This window comes from Vulpes lagopus, chromosome 3 (assembly GCF_018345385.1).
Source record: "Vulpes lagopus strain Blue_001 chromosome 3, ASM1834538v1, whole genome shotgun sequence".
NCBI classification, from domain to species: domain Eukaryota; kingdom Metazoa; phylum Chordata; class Mammalia; order Carnivora; family Canidae; genus Vulpes; species Vulpes lagopus.
In genome coordinates, this window is record NC_054826.1 from 106701562 (window position 1) to 106714096 (window position 12535).

Genomic DNA, 12535 nt, shown 5'->3' on the forward strand with positions numbered 1-12535 from the left:
AATCATAGTAAAGTATTGGCTGTGCACTGAACAAAATTATATAACCTTTAAAAGGAAAGGCAATTAATGCTTTTTCATTGTTAGACTCAAATTCTGGACCATCCGGTGAGATGCTGCAAATATTCTACTGGAGTGCTATCCAATAAGGTAACCACTAGCCACATGTGGTTTTTGAGTACTTGAAATGGAGCTCGTTAGTTACAAAGGAGGAACTGAATTTTAAATCTTATTTAATTTTAATTGATATCAATTAAAATAGCCCCATGTGGCTAGTGATTACCATATTGGATGGTACAGCTCTAGACAATGCAAAGAAGAGAACGCAAATATGATCTACTTAGAGCCTTATAAACGCATACATACCCATAACAGAAATAGGGCAGAAGAGAGCTACAGGAAGGGAAGCCACAGTGATGATGGAGGATTTATTACAGCTCACATGTATGTGGCATTTAGAGGCTCTGGTACTGTTCCCTGTACCCTCCATGTCCTGGCTCATTTAATCCTCAGGACAGGGCTGCCTGGCAGATTCTGCTACTAGTTGAATTCTCAGGCTGTTTAGGGATATGGACCCATGAGAAGAACCAAGACTAGAGTAAGTTAAAAGCACTAAAAATTTTTTTTTCAGGACCATGACTTGAGAAGGAAAGGGGAGAGTTGCTGTTCGAGATAAATCCTCTGTACTTATAAAATCATTGCTTTGATGAGAATTTAAACAACAATTATGTTCAGTGAATAAATTAGTACATAAACATCTCTCTGGCCAGATGGAAATTCCTCGGAGGACAAATGCTTGTGCCTGCCCTGTTCCTGGACTGGGTAATGGATGGGAAGAAAGGGCCCCAGGCCCCAAAGCAAACCCAAATCCTGTAGTCCTGGATTCTGACCTGGAAGATCAGAACTGGACTTATCAATTCTTTTTTTTTTTATTATAAAAATATTTTATTTCTTTATTTTTGAGAGACGCACAGAGAGGCAGAGACATAGGCAGAGAGAGAAGCAGGCCCCATGCTGGGAGCCTGATGTGGGACTCCATCTGGGACTCCAGGATCATGCCCTGGGCCAAAGGCATACGCTCAACTGCTGAGCCACCCAGACGGTCCTCAATTCATTTCTTATTACATCATTTATCGTATATGAGGTTCTTACCAGGAGCCTCCCCCCCCCCCCCAGCTACTTTAATCCTCCCAAGAACTTTGAGAAATAGTATTATTATCCTTATTTTACAGATGAAGAAACTGAGGCAGAGGGATGAAATGACTGAGCCTAGGAAACACCGAGAGGAGGCGACAGCCGCTCAGGTGCCCCTGTGCCCCCTCCTGGGGCTTCCCTGGAGACCCGGTTTCGGGCCAGGGAGGGGCAGCCTCTCTGGCGCCAACTCCTATCTGCTGCGGTGTCTGGCAGGAAACGGCCCCTCAAAGACCTGCAGAAGGTCGGAGCTGCAAGTCCAAACCCTGGCGAGGAGCGAGGGCCTGGGAGGAGGGAAGCGGTATCTTCATAGAACACCAGTCGCTGGCATCGCTCCGCAGCGCGCAAGCCTCGGGAGGTCGGGGTGGGGGCCGGGCGGGCCTCGCAGTCCCCGCGCTCCGGGCGCCCGCAGCCCCCACTCCTTCCCTACCCTGGCCCCGCCCCTCGCCCTGCTCTAACCTGCTACAGACCCTCTCTTTCTCTTGGCCAGAGAACTGCACAGGACCCACCGCCTACTGTGTACGAAGCCCTTTTAGGTGCCGCTGGGACAGCAGCAAACACACACTTGTACTGTCCCGGAGCTTTCGTTCCGGTGGGGCCAGAAAGACAGAAACGAGGTAGAGCGGACACAGCAAATGAGGAGGTGTGAAGCGCTGCGGTGGCGGGCGGAACGCGGCGCGCGGGCCCCGGGGGAGGGCACAGTCTTAAACAGGGTGGAGCCATACTGAGAAGGTAACATGTGAGCCAAAACTTGGGAGAAACGGAGCCATCTTGCTGTCTGGGTGAAGAGCCTTCCAAGTGGGCAGTGGCAGCAACCGAGGCCTCCGAGGCTCGGGTTCTTCAGAAACCACAATGAAGGGGCAGGTCGCAGGAACAGAGGGAAGGAGAGGGAGGGAGGGTCAGATGGGCTACAGCCTTGTTGGCCATTCTGAGGACTCAAGGTGGGTGAGAGCACTCGCTGGTTGTCTGAGCCCTGACAAGTCTCTGAACTGTCTCATTTCTCAGTTTCTTCACCTGTAAGATGAGTGCAACGACATGCATCTTACAGAGTAGCTGTGAAGAGTGAGTGCTCTGTAAATGGGAAGCGCTTGGCACTGAGCCTGGCCTGTTCTGGGGCAGGTTATTTAACCTCTCTGTCCTTGGCCTCCTCACCTGTAAAATGGGCTTGCGGTGAGGAGCAGCTGGAACCATGCACCATCTTTGGTTCTATAGATGGCAGACCACTGCTACCAGAGTTTTCTAAAGACTGCTTTTCTGTGATGGCTTGAGGGCAATGATCACCCCTATAGTTCACATTCTCATCATCTCTCCCCCCAGCCCACGGTCTACATTCTGTGCTGACAGGTCCCCGTTTCTTGAGCGTTCAGGCCAGAGCCTGGACCAGCCTCCTTCTCCTTGCTCTCCCCAGATTTGGGGCCCCAAGGAGAGCCCAAGGAGCACACAACTTTGTCAGCAGCAATTTGGTTAGAATGACATTTTCTCAAGAATGCATTTTGCTTCAGTTTTTTTTTTTTAAATTTTTATTATTTAAAAAAATTATTTATTTATTTATTTATTTATTCATGAGAGACACATAGAGAGGCAGAGACACAGGCAGAATGAGAAGCAGGCTCCATGAGGGAAGCCCGATGTGGGACTCTGTCCTGGAATTCCAGGATCATGACCTGAACCAAAGGCAGATGCTCAACGGCTGAGCCACCCAGGAGTCCCTCTTTTTGAATTATTTTTAAAAAGTTTTTTTCCTCTGAGTTATTTGGATTTGTCTTGTCTTTTTTTAAATCCCTTCACCCACCCTCTCTTGATTTGTCTTGTTTTAATTAATTAATTTATTTAAGTAAATTAATCTACACCCAACACGAGGCTCAAACCCCTGACCCCGAGATCAAGAGTCCCACGCCCCTCTGACTAAGCCAGCCAGGCTCCCCCTACCTTAGTAATTTTAAAAGAGTGGAATATTGGGAATCTTTGTGTAGTCTTTTCTTTTTTAAGATTTTATTTATTTATTCAGTAGAGACAGAGACACAGGCAAAGAAGCAGGCTCCTCGCAGGGAACCTGATGCGGGACTTGATCTCGGGACCCTGGGATCATGCCCTGAGCCAAAGGCAGATGCTCAACCTCCTGAGCCACCCAGGAGTCCCTCTTTGTGTAATCTTACAAATATTTTTGTTGACTCTTTAAAATTAGAAAAAAAAATCAACCTCCAATTACTTTTCAGCCAATTATTTGTACTTTTCTGTTGCTGTAGCAACATGTTGAAATAACCTAAATGTCTGACAAAGGAAGACATTCTGACAATGACATTCTTTTCTTCCTTTATCTCTTTCTTTCTTCTTTTTTTTTTTGTATTTATTTTTTTATTGGAGTTCGATTTGCCAACATATAGCATACATTTATCTCTTTCTTTCTTCTTTCCTTCTTTCATTTGTTAAGTACAAAACATTGTGTACAATAAGATTTAACATAATGAATTACATGCATATATGCTTTCTTTTTTTAAAAATTTTATTTATTTATGATAGTCACAGAGAGAGACAGAGAGAGAGAGAGAGAGGCAGAGACATAGGCAGAGGGAGAAGCAGGCTCCATGCAGGGAGCCCAACGTGGGACTTGATCCCGGGTCTCCAGGATTGCACCCTGGGCCAAAGGCAGGCGCTAAACTGCTGCGCCACCCAGGGATCCCGCATGTATACTTTCATAAACACAGACACAAACTGCAACTTTTTATGAATGCTTATCTGGTGGCAGAATTTGGAGCTTTTCCTCTTACACTCTCCTGACTGTCGAGAGAGGCGATCCACCACAATCCATAATGGCTCCGAGCGTCCCGACACACTCTTGCTAGCATGACAAGACTGCCAGGTCCTGGGCGCTCTACCTTCCAGCAATTTCTCAGGGCTTTGTTTGCAGTGAATAATTCTGAGGTATAAGGGATGGCTCCCTGAAGAGAAGACTTACTTTCCACCTGTTCAAATAAAGGGAAATGCCCCAAGCCCAGTGTTCCTCAGCTGCAGGGCAAGCCCCTCTGTGTCACCCCTTTGGGACTTGAGGGAGAGAGGAACTGGCGCAAACATTATGCTCCTGCTGCTTGCTCTGAGGTGAGTAATGGATTCCTCTGCCTCTGATCCAGGCGTCTCATGTATCTGTGTCAGACTAACTCATTAGCTTGAGAGTGGGGTATAACCCCAGGCCCTGAGAGTAGCCTGTTCAATCATTTATGACATATGTATACTTTTACAATATAAAAATCAGTTTTGATTTTTTCTAAAAAGGCAAAAAACAAAACCATACATACACAGAAAGTTGAAGCTTACAAATCAGAAGAGGGTAAATCAATCAATCAATAAATGAAACAAAAAGAGGGGTGCCCAGGTGGCTCAGTCAGTTGAGTGTCTGACTCTTGATTTTGGCTAAGGTCATGATCCCAGGGTCATGAGATGGAGCCTCGTGTGTGGAGCCCACTTGGGACTGTCTCCCTTGCCCTCTGCCTCTCCCCTGTCTGCTCACTCTCTCTTACATAAATAAGTATAATCTTTTAAAAAAGAAAAAAGAAAAGAAATGAAAAAATATATAGGCACACACACACACATACACACAAAAGGAGGAGGAAAAAAATTAGAGGAAATTCAGAAAACAGCAACCTTCCAAGGGCACCCGGGTGGCTCAGTCGTTTGGGCATCTGCCTTTGGCTCAGGTCATGATCTCAGGGTCCTGGGATGGAGCCTTGCGTAGGGTTTCTGCCTCTCCCCACTCATGCTCTCTCTTGTTATCTCTCTCGCAATCTCTGTCTCTCTCTTTCTCTCAAATAAATAAAAAACTCATAAAAACAAAGAGTAACCATCTAAAGAAGAAAATAAAGAAACCTACTGACACCTGTCCAAAGAAACCTAATGCCTCAAATAGATACGTGTCCAGACTGTTTTTCATATAGAATCCTATATCTTTATCAATCTTCCACAAAAGTAAAATCGTAACCCATGAATCCTTAGAAACCACCTTGGTCTAATTAAGCTCCCACAGCTAGAGGCCATTGTAGTGACCCCCTCCCCCAGCTTCTTGAGAAGTTACCAAGAGCCCACTAGAAATTGCACACAGCCTGCAAAAGCCTTTGGTGCCCCCAGCCAGAGTCAGGGCATTGTACTTCCTGGGAACTCTCAGGCAGGAAATGGTGCCCTGGGTTTGGGCCTAACAGCTTGGGAACCACAAATGCAAAGAAAACCACTCTTGCCTCCCATATTCTCCTCTGCACCCCCTTGTTCTTAGGCACTCCACTGCATCACCCCTGCTCTGACCCGTATCCCTACCCCAGTTTCATGCCATCTGGATTCCCAGCTAAGTCCCCATTCTAAACCCCTCCCCCTCCACAACTCCATGTGCCTCAGCTGAGACCCCAGAGCCCCTGGCACCATCTCAGACCCTAGAAAGAGCAAGTGATGGAGCTGTCATCAAACAACAGCTGTGGGAGCAGTGCGGGTGGGGCAGGATGCTGGGGTGGGGTGGGTGGAGCCAGGGCTACTTCCTTTCCCCCTGGGGCCCATCTGCCCAGTCCTCCTCAGCTTCAGGAGGAGTTGGAGCAGCCTGGCCCCAACCTTGTGTCTTCATCAAGTGAGCTACTGGTAAGGGATATGACCTGGGAGGGCAGGAGCCTTTGTGGACTTGGAAATGGGCTCAAAAGACCCTGGTAGATGATGGGAAAAAAAGGGTCAGGAGCCATCAGGGCTGAATAGGGTCAGGGAAAACCAGGAGGAATGGCCATTGCTGGAGCGCAAGCCGCTGGGGCTTGAGGGGGCCCAAGTGGGTCCAAGTTGATGGCAGAGCCGCCAGCATCCATTCCCTTGTTCTTTCCGATAATAGTAGAAGCAAGGGTGGAAAAAGCCGTTAAACCACAAGTTAAGCCTGGCAGTTAGCAGGGAAGTGGGCAGAAAGGGAGGGTCTAGCCAGGTTCTCCCCTTAGCTCTTCATGTATTCATATTACTCCAACTTTTCCACCCTCAGGTCTTCTTCACTCCTGCTCATGGCTGCTGCCATGAAAGTGGCCCTGTTTTTCCTCCTCTTTGGGGTCGTCTGGACTCACAAAGTGAGCACAGAGTTTCTAGACACCACAACCACTTTGAAGATCTCCAAAGAAGTTGTGATGCCTGTACCTGGAGAGACCTCTGCTTCTTGGGTCTCAACTTTCTCTGAGGCCCCAAACCTCAACTCAGTGACCCCCTACCCTGCCATAACAGGAGTCCCTGAAGAGGTCAACAGCACTAGGCACCAGATCTCCCCACCTTCCTCAGATTTTTATACAGCCACTGAAGTGTCCTTTTCTGGGACTCCCACTGCTGCCAGCAGTGACCTCCATGAATCTGAGTCAATGGCCTCCTGGGAAGTTTCCAGCAAGGAGTCATCAAACCTGGAAATTAGTGCAAACAGGAACTCTGCTGAACCACTAAGACACTCTCTGGCATTACATGTTATGGCTGATCGAATCATGGCAACTGACACTCTGGAGACCTCTACTGTAGCCAGTGGACCTCTCACCATCATGGCGACTGACTCTCTGGAGACCTCCGCTGTAGCCAGTGGACCTCTCACCACCTTGGCAACTGGCTCTCTGGAAACCTCTACTGTAGCCAGTGGGCCTCTCACCATCATGGCAGCTGACTCTCTGGAGACCTCCGCTGTAGCCAGTGGACCTCTCACCACCATGGCAACTGGCTCTCTGGAGACCTCTACTGTAGCCAGTGGGCCTCTTACCACCATGGCAGCTGACTCTCTGGAGACCTCCGCTGTAGCCAGTGGACCTCTCACCACCATGGCAGCTGACTCTCTGGAAACCTCCGCTGTAGCCAGTGGACCTCTCACCACCATGGCAACTGGCTCTCTGGAGACCTCTGCTATAGCCAGTGGGCCTCCCACCATAATGGTGGCTGACTCTCTGGAGACCTCCACTGTAGCCAGTGGACTCTCCACCATCATGGCGACTAACTCTCTGGAGACCCCCAAGGGGGCCAGTGGCCTCCCCATCTCCACGGTAAAAATATCCACCAATAGAACCAGTGGGGATTCCCAACCCCTAGGCCAGGAGTTAAATCGCACCCAGCTGGTGGCTGTGCTGGTGGCTGTGCTGGTGGTCATTGTCCTCTTGGGCCTACTCCTGCTGTGGCGCCAACGGCAGAAGAGGCGGACAGGGGCCCTGACACTAGGCAGGGGTGGAAAGCACAACGGGGTTGTAGATGCTTGGGCTGGGCCAGCCCGGGTGTGTGATGAGGAGGCCCTGACGGCAGCAGCAGGAGGGCCTGGGGGTGAGAGGGGCCCTGGGGTGTCTGAGGTGGACGGGTCTGGCCAGCAGCCCATGCTCACCACATTCTTTGAAAAACGTAAGTCACACCGGGACTCAGTGGAGCTGGTGGAGCTGGAAGCCAGGTCAGCCTCGGTCCCAAAGGGGGAGGAGGAGCCACTGATGGACAGCAAGGAGAAGGCTGCCGAGGCCCCAGCTTCAGAGGGACCAGAAGCCGGGGAGGTGGAGGCCCCTCAGTGCTTCTGAAGAAAGAGAGCCAAGGTCAGAATCATTCCCGGCTTCTATCACCTGCTGTCCCATCATCACTTGAAGGCTCCTTGTCACCCAGCATGTTTGTCCTGAACCCCACGCAGCTTCTCAACCCAAGGTCTCCCAGCCAGCACCCACACCCGGTGCCTGGAGGGCCTACACCCACGGAGGCGCTTTCAAACTGAACCAATAACCCTTCCTCCTCCATTCTGACTTCTCCCCGCTGCTGCTCAGTCTCCATAATGTCGAGCTTCCTTGACCTGTAATTTCTCAGAGGACCCCCCCCCATCCCCTGGGGACCGCGGAGTCTAGGAAAGAAGATGGAAGTCATTACCCAGAGTGATCCCACCTAGGATCATTCTGGAAACTACTTTTGGTCCATAGACTGGGACAGTCTTCTTGGACAGTCAGCCCACAAACCTCCTCTAACTCTGTGCGGTGCTCTGTGCCGGGCAACATCACCTAACTGTGCCTGGTGACAGCACATGGACTCTTGGCTGGCTCCTGGCTCACGCTGCCAAGCTCCCCTCCACAAGCCTGTGGACTGAGGCTGCCAGAGGCGGCAGTTCCTCCTCCCCAAGGTAGGGGTGAGAAGCGTTTCCGGGCAGGTGTAACTCTCAGAAGCCCCAGCGCCAACATGGGCCCGGCCATGGGTGCAGTTTGCGTGCAAGACGCACAGGCTCGGCTCTGTGGCTCTGCGTGTGAAGTGGTGGCGGTGAGTAGTGAAGTGTGGCAGTGAGGCCAGGGCAGGAGAGGCTGCAGAGCTGCCACCCAGCTGACATCCCATGGGCCCTTGTCTTGGCTTAGGTGGGGTGGGGGTAGTGGATTTGCCCCTGTCTGCGGCCCAGTGAAGAATGCCGGGCTTGATGGAAAGACTTCTGGTGTGACCTGAGTGTGGTTCTTCAGCTCAGGCCTCTGTCTGTCCTGCTCACAGCCTCCCGGGCTCCAGCCCGATCACTCTCCAGGAATGTGGAGAGGAAGCCCAGAGAGCGGGGGAACTGGCTGTTACCTGTGTAATATGTTTGCATTTCGTCTCCCATGGGGCTCCTTCCCTCCTCCAAGGAGAATCAGTGAGACTGGCAGGCCCCCAGAACCGGGAGCTTCCCCTGTGGCTCCAGGAGAGGAAGGGAGTGAGGGCTGGGGAGGGGTGGGGACAGGACCCCACCCCAGGCCAGAGCTCAGGGGCCACATAAGCCATGCCAAGGCCAGAGGCACTAGGTACTTCCCCAGGACAAAGAGGAAATTTGCAAAGAGGAAGTTGTTGAGTCATAAGGCACAGCAGCTTTGAGGAGACAGGTTGACCTACACAGAAGAGGTCCTTGGAAGGGTGGGAGCATGACTGCCCCATGGCCCAAAAGGGAGGGAAGGGATCTGGAAGCAGGTGCGGCATCTGTTCTTGCCCTGGGGGTAAGGGAGTGGAGAGAGAGAGAGAGACAGAGAGAGAGACAGAGAGAGAGAGAGACAGAGAGAGAGAGAGAGAGAAGGGACAGAAAGTAGCCATGGATCCACGCAGCCATGCAGCCATGCAGCCACCACGGTTTGTGCCGCCTGTGCTTGGTCTGGGGGCAGGCTGAGCTGGACAGAAATACAGCCCTCAGCAGCCAAGCCGGGTACCACCACAGCTGTCCCGGGGTGTCTTTTCCCACTTCTCACAAGGCGCCGGTGAGACAATTCAGAACTGAATTCAAACTCCCTTGCTCTTAGCTGGAGCAGCCAGATTGTGTCCCCAAAGTCCCTCAGACACACCGTAACTGTTGTCACAGGTTTGCCCAACCGAGCACCCCAATTTCAGGTTTAGAAGAATATTGTCTCGAACTCAGAGGCCATCAGCTCTGTCCCTCTCTGTGGACACGTGTGATTCCTTTTCTGAACTACTCCTGGTGTCTGGGTCATGGGTGGATCCTGAAGGAAATGGGGTGGATAGGTAAGGCACCCAATAGGGCTGTTGCAGCCTGGAAAATAACACAGTATGTGAAAAGTGTTCAAATAGAGGCACAGACAAAATTTTACAAGTGCACACACTGTTCCTGGGGGAAGGGTAGGAGGCTCCACTGCAGACCTGACTTAGCTCTGGATCCTGTTCAGGGACTTTGATTCACTGCTATGCTCCAGGTGGCTACTATGCCAGCAAGTGGGGGGTCCTCAGGAAATAGTCATCTGAATGAAAACATGCATGCTAAAAATCATGTTTTCAAAAACTATGCAATGACTTTGAAACAATATAATGTTACCTGGGAAGGAAAACTGGTTACTAATCTGTAAATACTTACAAATTCACTTTTGCAATGAGAATGCAAAAACATAGGGGCACCCAGGTGGCTCAGTCTATTAGGCCGACCTTTGATTTCAGCTCAGGTTGTGATCTCAGGGTTGTGAGATCACGCCCCGAGTCAGGCTCCATGGTTAGCAAGGAGTCTACTTGAGATTCTCTTTCCCTCTCTCTCTGCCCCTCCCTGAGCACCCCCATCCCTGCTCGTATACATACTCTTTCTCAAATAAATAAATAAATATTTTTTAAAAAGGGAAAAATATTTGAAGGGTATATCCCCAATGTTTACTGTAGTTATCTGTCAGTAATAAGCTTATGAATGATTTTTGTTTTGTTTATATTTTCTGTGTTTTCCAAGTTTTAAATAATAAAAGCCTATCACTTTTAAAATTAGAAAACACATCAACAAGAAAGTGTCTGCTGAGAGGATGAGATGTCTGGTTCAAGGAGAGAAGGCTGGAAGGGCAGGTTGGAGGTCCTCTGTGAAGGGCAAGGGAGTTTGAATTCAGTTCTGAAAGCAATGAGGAGGTCACCAAAACTAAGTATGTTCTAGACTCTTCCAGGGCCTCATGAAACCACACTCCTTCCTGCCCTTGGTTCTTGGGTGCCAAGTTCCCCTGACCCTTCTTCCACAATCCCTTGGAGCTGTTCCTTCTCCCAGACCCTAACACATCTTGCCTGAGTCCTGCCCAGTATTCTCTTTGGGTTTCTTGACCCAAATAACTTCCACCCTCTGCCCACAATGGTCCCACTGACCCTTCTAAAAGACCACTCTGTCCAGGTTATCCCTGAACCTCTTATGGCACTCAAGATAGAGGCTTAGCATGCAGGATAAGACCCCTTTAAGATCTCGGTCTGCCTGGCCAGTCCTTGGTGCAAACACTGCACTCTAGCCTCATCAAATTCCTTGTAGTAGGGCAACCCAGGTGGCTCAGTGGTTTAGCACCTGCCTTCAGCCCAGGGCGTGATCCTGGAGACCAGGGATTAAGTCCCACGTCAGGCTCCCTGCATGGAGCCTGCTTTTCCCTTTGCCTGTGTCTCTGCCTCTCTCTCTCTCTCTGTGTGTGTGTCTTTCATGAATAAATAAATAAAATCTAAAAAAAAAAAAAAAGTTCCTTGTAGCTCCCTGAATATGCCATGTGATTTTCTTGGTGTGTGTGTGACGGAAGGGGGGGTATAGTTTAAAATGTTAAAAGTAAGGGAGGTGGGCGGGCGGATGGGGTGACTGGGTAATGGGCACTGAGGGGGGCACTTGATGCTATATGTTGGCAAATTGAACTCCAATAAAAAAATAAATAAAATAATTTTTAAAAAATAAAAAATAAGATGTTAAAGGTATTTATTTTGTCCAGACAGTAAAAAGTGCACATTAAAACTGTGGCTACATGGGGATCCCTGTAGCGGTTTAGCGCCTGCCTTTGGCCCAGGGCGTGATCCTGGAGTCCAGGGATCGAGTCCTACATTGGGCTCCCGGCATATAGCCTGCTTCTCCCTCCTCCTGTGTCTCTGCCTCTCTCTCTCTCTGTCTCTCTCTCTGTGTCTATAATCAATCAATCAATCAATCAATCTTTAAAAAATTTAAAAAATAAAATAAAATAAAATAAAATAAAATAAAATAAAATAAAATAAAATTGTGGCTACAAAGAAAGCTTTGTCATACAAAATGAAAATTCCAGATGGTAAAAGAATTTAGATAGAGAAAATCTTAAATCTCAAAATACAATTCATTTTTACACATAGGGAAAGGGCCTCCATGCATGATTCTAAGGACATATCTATTTCTGAAAATGGATACTTACACCTAAATGTCCCTTACATCCCTATTTCTGACTCTGGACCCAGATGAGTTTGGCAGGCAGAGTCCATGAAGGGTGGGTTGTAGGCGGAGGGGATGCCTGCTAGTTCCAAGTCCTCCGAGTCCTTGGGCTGAGGGAATGGGAAACAGACCCCGCCTCTGAACCCAAAGCTCAGCAAACATGCCAGGAGGTGGATTAAGCTGAGACTGTTAACAAGACAAGAGAGGAGTATAATCAGAAGTTTCTAAGATTCCCAAAGTAATAGCAAGAGCAGACCCCAGACAAAAGTGGAGAGAAAACTTTGAAACTCTAAGAGGTATTGGTTGAGGATCCTACACGGTGGGTGGCTGTCTGTTCTGGGGGAGTTCAGGTTAGAGCCATTAGACAAAGGAAACCCAGAGTACTTTGAAGACAATCTATTTGCTCCAGACAATGAGCTGCAAGTAGGCACCTGTGTGCCTCAGTTTCCTTGGGTACCTGCCTGCCGAGCTTGTGGTATCCAGACAGCCCAGCTGGACTGTGGGCCAGATCCATCCCAGGAGGTTGGTCATGAAGAGAGCCACGTACCCTCTCTTACATTTGTATGCACTCTGCCTGAAACCAGCCCACCCCCAGCTTGTCCTAGACACATACATTTTGACTTCTTGCCAAGCTCCTCAACTGTCAAGATTCAGCTCAAATGTCACTGCCTTTATGAAGCTGACCTTGCTGCTTCCACCCTAACAGAAACAGCATTTCTTCCTCAGGGC

The 12535-nt window shown here is 49.4% G+C and overlaps 1 protein-coding gene across 1 annotated transcript; it reads left to right on the plus strand.

Annotated features, from left to right (window-relative positions):
• The first annotated feature begins 5733 nt into the window (after window positions 1-5733).
• Window positions 5734-11159, plus strand: SPN (sialophorin). Its single transcript, XM_041746998.1, has 2 exons — window positions 5734-5802; window positions 6182-11159. Exon 2 carries the CDS (start codon window positions 6201-6203, stop codon window positions 7716-7718), a length of 1518 nt encoding a protein of 505 aa, XP_041602932.1. The 5' UTR covers window positions 5734-5802; window positions 6182-6200; the 3' UTR covers window positions 7719-11159.
• The last annotated feature ends 1376 nt before the right edge of the window (window positions 11160-12535 follow it).